The sequence below is a fragment of the Gregarina niphandrodes genome, assembly GCF_000223845.1.
Source record: "Gregarina niphandrodes unplaced genomic scaffold scaffold00015, whole genome shotgun sequence".
Lineage (NCBI taxonomy): Eukaryota > Apicomplexa > Conoidasida > Eugregarinorida > Gregarinidae > Gregarina > Gregarina niphandrodes.
In genome coordinates this window covers 149,978-156,625 of record NW_011646042.1, presented here as the reverse complement: position 1 = coordinate 156,625, position 6,648 = coordinate 149,978, and the positions used below count along the sequence as shown (strand labels likewise).

The 6,648-nt window shown below is 53.1% G+C and overlaps 4 protein-coding genes across 4 annotated transcripts; 3 read left to right on the top strand and 1 right to left on the bottom strand.

The window, feature by feature from the left end:
• Window positions 1-127: 127 nt before the first annotated feature.
• On the top strand, window positions 128-225 carry GNI_082780 (hypothetical protein; the record flags this gene model as incomplete). The annotated part of the gene is made up of 1 exon (XM_011135770.1): window positions 128-225. A coding segment is annotated over one exon (98 nt), but the record flags the coding sequence as incomplete, so codon positions are not given.
• A 702-nt stretch (window positions 226-927) lies between these two features.
• GNI_082770 (putative crooked neck-like pre-mRNA-splicing factor) lies at window positions 928-3,280 on the top strand (the record flags this gene model as incomplete). The annotated part of the gene is made up of 5 exons (XM_011135769.1): window positions 928-1,094; window positions 1,221-1,754; window positions 1,851-2,919; window positions 2,979-3,149; window positions 3,209-3,280. 5 exons carry the CDS (start codon window positions 928-930, stop codon window positions 3,278-3,280), a joined length of 2,013 nt encoding a protein of 670 aa, XP_011134071.1.
• A 17-nt stretch (window positions 3,281-3,297) lies between these two features.
• Window positions 3,298-4,360, bottom strand: GNI_082760 (hypothetical protein; the record flags this gene model as incomplete). Its single annotated transcript, XM_011135768.1, has 4 exons — window positions 3,298-3,642; window positions 3,696-3,995; window positions 4,036-4,197; window positions 4,238-4,360. 4 exons carry the CDS (start codon window positions 4,358-4,360, stop codon window positions 3,298-3,300), a joined length of 930 nt encoding a protein of 309 aa, XP_011134070.1.
• Window positions 4,361-4,420: 60 nt separating this feature from the next.
• Window positions 4,421-6,052, top strand: GNI_082750 (putative pre-mRNA splicing factor; the record flags this gene model as incomplete). Its single annotated transcript, XM_011135767.1, has 1 exon — window positions 4,421-6,052. One exon carries the CDS (start codon window positions 4,421-4,423, stop codon window positions 6,050-6,052), a length of 1,632 nt encoding a protein of 543 aa, XP_011134069.1.
• Between the last annotated feature and the right edge of the window lie 596 nt (window positions 6,053-6,648).

The following is a 6,648-nucleotide window of genomic DNA, read 5'->3' as shown; positions in this document are numbered from 1 at the left end:
CCAGCCGCAAGCCCTACCGCTGGAGCCGGAACCGCGGCTAGAGCCGACACACTCGCCGACGCTACCAACCCACCCACCTCGAGCCCCAGGCCATCCAGACCTACAGTACCGTACCCCCCCACCGCAGCCGCCGCAATCACCGGTGGTGTGGAACCCGACTCGAACCAGCTCATTGTTTTCTCCGGCGAAGGAGGAAGCGCCTGTGTCTTCACCACCGACTCATGAGCAACCCCCCAACGACACTCCACCTCCGCCTGGATGCCGAACTGGCACTTCTGGTACCCTACAGAACAACCACCATCTCACCCACTTCGGACTCAGCCGTCTTCGATCCAGCTCCCACTTAAGGGGGAGCGACTTAGGGGGGGGGACTTTCGGGGGGGAGGCTTTGGGGTTCCCACTTGCGGGTAGTAGGGGGCCCCAAGACGGGTTCCAAGAAGCTCGAGACCAAGCTTCGACTTGTGGGCTTGGGCTTAGGGGTGATTACCGTCGATGTGTAGGTGCCGATTGCCCTGGATAGGTTCCCAAATGTCGTTTCCATTTTTCGTCCTGATGACAAACTTGAATTCGAGAGTAGGTGCCTCGAGTAGAATATGGGTGCTTCTCCATTTCGGAAAGGCTGCAACATCCGTCGATAGCAGTATACCATTTGTAGGGTCCCAGTTAGCCAGCGAAGGACCCGCTCCCACGACCACCAGTGTGTCACCAGGCTTCGTTGCTGGGCAGTAGCACACCCATGTCACTTTAATGGAAGGCCGATCATTCATTAATCAAAAATTGGTTCGTTAATACCACAAGGTCCTTCCCACTCTCATCTCCACCCTGCGGGGCCAGCGCCGTGCCGTGCCAGCGCCGTGCCGTGCCGTGCCGTGCCAGCACCCTGCCGTACTAGCAGAGCTGCCGTGCAGGCTCGCAGTTTTTTATATAATGGCGGTTCCCAATGACAAGCTGGAAGCCGCGGACAAGTCCGCGGCTCAGATACAAATAACTGCAGAACAGCTGCTCAGGGAAGCGGCTAGCCTAAGCAAATATGATGAACCAATTACGAACGAAGAAGCCCTGCTTACAAATGAGGCGGAAATACACGAATACAAGTATGCACACGCGTGTCTGCACACACATTTCGCACACGCGTGTCTGCACACGATTGCGAATATGTTTGCGTAATGTGACGGTTACGTGACGGCAATGGGACGGTAAGGTGACGGCTGATTTTGTAGAGTCAAAAAGAGGAAAGACTTCGAGGAACGAGTCTTGAGCAAGCCTCATGCTGGTCGCTTCTGGATCGAGTATGGCCAATGGGAAGCCCAGGGGCTGGACTTCCGAAGAGCTCGGAGTGTTTTTGAGCGGGGCTTGAAAGCGAATTACCAGAATGTTGAGATATGGAATAAGTATATAGATACGGAGCTGAAGTATGAGTTTGTCAACTCTGCTCGGAACTTGTTTGACCGTGTGACAAAATACCTTCCACGTATCGACCACTTCTGGTTACGATATGCGTTATTTGAAGAGACGGTGGGGAACTACCAAGGTGCTCGATCAGTGTTTGAACGTTGGATGCAATGGTCGCCTTCCATCAAGGCGTGGATGTCGTATGTCAAATTCGAGGAGAGGACAGGGGAGCTTCAGAATGCCCGGGAAGTCTTACGGCGGATGACGGAGCTGCACAGGACCCAAGAAGCCTACATGAAGGCGGCGAAATGGGAGGAGTCGGTTCGCAATGTGGATGGTACTAGGTACTGGTATGAGAAAGCGTTTGCAGATTTGCATAAAATCAAGGCCATGGCGGCTGGCGTTGCCGAGGCACCTTCGAGAACCTTAGTTGCGGTTCCGACCGGTCAGCATCTGAGTGTGGGGACCGTCCAGGCAACTCCTTTAACCGAATCGTTTTTCATCAAGTGGGCTAGATTCGAAGAGCTGCAAGGCGATTACGGCAAAACTACAGCTATATATAGGAAGGGTCTGGAGGTCCTAGGGGCAGGGAGCATCTTGCACGGTGGCTTTGTGAACTTTCAAAAGCGTCAGGGCGAAGTGGAGGATGTCGAGGATCTCGTGCTGACTTGGCGAAAGAAGCAGTATGAGGCGCAGCTCGAGAAGGCCAGCGGGTACGACTATGACCTGTGGTACATGCTCATCAATTTGGAGCAGCAGCTGTACCCCAAGGACCCAGAGAGGGTGCGGAGGCTGTATGAAGGCGTGCTTGCAAAGAAGCCTAAGTCCGACCAGAAAAAAGACTGGAAGAGGTATTTCTACGTCTTGTTGAATTGGGCCATCTTTGAGGAAGTCACAGCAAAGGATGTTAATAGAGCTCGCTCAGTCTATCAGTGTCTCGCGGACAATGTCATACCACACAAAAAGTTCTCTTTTGCCAAACTGTGGTATCTTTGGGCACAATTTGAATTGAGAATCTGCGTCGACGACGTAACCCCAGCCAGACTCGTGTTCGGTCGCGCTATAGGCCAATACCCCAACCACAAGATCTTCAAACGCTATATTGAAATGGAACTGAAACTAGGAGAAATAGACCGCTGTCGACTGGTTGCGGCCAGATACGTCGAACATCAACCGCAAAATCCTAGATCCTGGCTCGCTCTTATAGACATTGAACTGTTGGTTAAAGACTATCAAAGAGCAAACCGAATCTTCGAAATTGCCCTCACTCACAAAGGCATACAGAATAGAGAGGAACTTTGGAAACACTACATCAGTGTTGAGTCTAATCTTGGCAACATACAAAAGGCGAGGAACCTCTACGAAAGACTATTTGTCGAGAGCGAGCACTGGAAAGTATTACAAGCACTCGTTGAATTCGAGTGGAAAACTGCCCATGACACTGAACGAGCAAGACAAGCCTGTCGGAGAGCCATCAACCTTTGCAAAGAAAACTCCCTAGACGCCGAAAGAGCAGCCATGATCAATGTAGGCACAACATCACACCTCTCCTACTTCTCACGCACTGCCACTCAACCTTCCTTTAGACCTGGTTGAATCTTGAGAAAGCTCTTGGGTCGCCAGCCACCGTGAAAATGGTTGAAGAACAAATTCCACGGAAAGTCAAGAAGAGAAGAAGCGTTGTTGCCGAAGATGGGCTCAAATACACGGAAGAATATACTGCCTATATTTTCCAAGACGAACCTGCCAGCTCTTCGGTAAGCATCCACCGCCGTATTTATCGCACCCTTTCCCGACTCACCTTCCATTCACATAGTCATTGGCGATTTTCAAAGCCGCCCAAAAATGGCGCAAACAAAAGGAAGCCGCTGAAGCAGCCGCTGGATAGAAGTCAACCGATGTATGCTATGTATCGCGAGCTAGTTCAGTTGCAAGCGTTTTGACGGAAGTCGCGGCTTCCAGTGACCTTTGAAGCGTTCCAGTATACTTGTCTGCGGCCCGCACAATTTCACCATCGGCTTCCTGTCGTTCACGAGACAATGTCGCGATGCTCTCGCGGAGATTGAGAAGCGTCTGGTCGACATACATCCGGAACGTGGCGTCGTTGGTTGTTTGGCCCCTAGACAACGCAGCCTCGACAGCCGTCGAACTGAAGCTAGATTCGTCAGATGGTCCATCTGCTGACAGCATATCGTATCGCGCTTTGAGTGCAGCTATTGCCTCGCTCATTATCATCTGCCAATAGGCAATCTACGGTGAAAAATAACAATGGCAGCGAAGCTGTCGGAGGAGGTGGAGATCACAGGGGAGGCCATGGTGAAAGTGCCAAACAAAGGCACAACATTAACCTTGCTGGAGGACCTAGGACTTTCTCTCACCTGTTGGTCGACTAATTGATCCAGCTTAAACATGCGCCGCAGTAATTCGTTCTCCAGGGAGTCCTGATCCACGGCGAATTGGTTGATGCTCGATTTGAGAAGCTCCAATTCATTTTTTAAACTCTTTACCGCGTCCCTTAGCTCTAGTTTAGATCCGTCAACTTCAACTTTATGCAAAATCGTTTCAATTGAGTCTAATTTTGACGCCACTTGCGTCAGAGGCCGCTGCAATGTCGGTTGTGAGGTTACACATCAAGCCTCTTACCGTGTATTTTGACATTGTGTCACCCATCCACCTTAAGAGATGATCCGCGCATGCCTGAGTATATTGTGTCGTTTTTCTGACAAAATCCGAACATTCCACTGTTGCCTTTTTGGCCTCCACGTCGATGGCGGCGTTAATCCCTTCCATCCGGGTTTTCACCGCCTGAGACCAGTTATCATGAATACTAACCAATTATCCTCACCTCGAATTTATTGTCAATTTCTGTTTGCTTGCGATCGTTCCCATGAGCCAGCTCTTCTTCAAATCTATTTATGCTTTGCCTTATTGAAGCTAATTGTTGCCTTAATCGAGTTGAGCCCTGCATTTTGTGAGTGAGCACACGCGCGTGCGCCGAATTCCATGAGCTCAAAAATCCGGGAGAAATATGAATATCTTGGGGGGATATGAGGAAAGTGATGACGAGACGGCTAATGAGCACTCCGAGGGACCAACTAATGTGTCTTCGGCGCTTGCGACAATTCCAGTTCGTCCAGATATAGTCGAGTATGCTCGAGAAAAGCGTCAGACCCCGGCGGACATTTTGGCGACGGTTGACCTGGAAACCGCTCAGCTGGTGCTTCCAATGTATGGGCCGGTGCGCCCCTCCCAAAAGGACGCTGGAACTCGTTTGTATCAGCAGCACCGAAATTTTGAGCTGGGGCACGTGTTGAATTGCCAAGAAGAAGATGGGAGAGTGTTGGAGCAGCGATTGAAGGACCGGGATAAAGAGCGTTTGCAAGAGGTAGCGCGTCTGCGTGACGAGAAGCGTCGAAGAACGGAGAAGGAACTGTGTTTGCCAGCGCTGGGAACCCGCCGTTTGGTGAATGACGACGCAGGGTCGGAGGATTACCAAGGACCGTGGGCGCCGTACGAGGGGGAGGAGGCCCGACAGGCGCGTTACAAGGAGTTGATGCGTGAGAATTCGGCGGCGGCTGAATTGGCTAGCGCATCAAAGGTGGCGGAGGAGGAGAAGAAGAAGGCGGAGAAGCTGGAGAGTCGGCAAGTGGACGCGAAATTCGTATTCCACTTAGATGAGGAGAAGGACTATATGGGCCACAGTTGGATAGCGGGTCCGCGTGTTCCTCCGAAGGAGGTTGACGAGTACGCATTGCCGAAAAAGGTAGTGCATAGCTATCTGGGTCATACCAAGCCGGTGTTAAGGATGCAGTTCTTACCGGGTCCTGAGCATTTATTGTTGAGTTGTTCGATGGACGGTAGCTGTAAGATATGGGACGTCTTTAACACGCGCGAGTGTGTGGCGACCTATACTGGTCATTCGAAGGCGGTGAAGGATTTGGGGTTCACTAATGACGGAAAGAGGTTTTATACGTGCGGTCTTGACACGTTGATCCGGCAGTGGGACACGGAGACAGGCCAGGTTATCTCCACCTTTGGTAATTCGAAGTTACCTTTTTCGCTGGCGGTGCACCCGGAAAAGAATAACGTGGTCGTGTGTGGTCATCAGAACCGGGTGGCGGCGCAATATGACGCGAACACGGGCAAGGTGGAGCAGGAGTACACGGAGCATTTGTCGGTGGTGAACACTGCGACATTTTGTGAGGGAGGTCGACGACTGGCGACAACGTCCGACGACAAGAAGATGTACATCTGGGAGTTCGGTATGAACGTGGTGGTGAAGCACATTGCTGAGCCGCACATGGCCTCCATGCCCGCCGTCACTCTCGACCCACAAGGCCAATTCCTTGTCTGTCAAAGCATGGATAACCAGGTCTTGCTCTACGAGGCCACCAACCGCTTCCGTCTCCAGTCTCGTCGCCGGTTCCGCGGCCACATCTCATCCGGCTATGCCATCAAACCCGCCTGTTCCCCCGATGCAGTCTTCCTAGCCTCTGGCGACGTTAACGGCCACCTTTGGGTCTGGGATTACAAAACCTGCCGCATGCTCCGCAACTATGAAGCCCACCGAGGCGCCCTCACCGCTGCCCTCTGGCACACTCACCGCCCCTCGCTCCTCGCTACCTGCGGCTGGGATGGCAACATCAAACTCTGGGAATAACAAGGCGAGTCATGACCAGTACCTGTAAGGACCGTTGAGTCCCAGTCCTGGTTGCCGTCCCCGGTCCAGGTGCAGAGTATCCGGGTGCATCATGTTCGGAATGGCGTATGGTAAGAAGGCGGCTGCGCCTCGGCGCGGCGTGGGAACGCCGGGGGTCCAGCCGCGGCCGTCTTTGCAGCCGAAGGGAGCGGCGGGGGCGGCGCAGCCGACGGGTGCGGCTAAGTTGGCTGGCGGCAAGTTGGCGGCTGGGAAGTTGGCTGCGTCATTTCGGGCGCAGCCTTCATTGGTGGAGCTGATGAACAAGAAGTCTGGCGGACTGAAAGGTGGTCCGGCGGGTGGTTTGAAGGAGCCGGTGAAGGCGGTGACAGGGAGTCATCGGTTTGGGAGGCCGGGACAGTTGAGTAGTAAGTTGTTGGAGCAGGCGGCAGCGACACCGAAGCCTAAGCGTGTGCGAGATGCGTTGATGGTGGAGATGATGAAGAAGAAAGGTGACACTGATTCGTGGGCGCGAAAGAGCGGGGATCGGGCGAAGTCTGACGCTGGGGAGGAACGTGCGCCACGGCAGCCAGCGCGCGGACTGCCACAAAGTGCGCGCC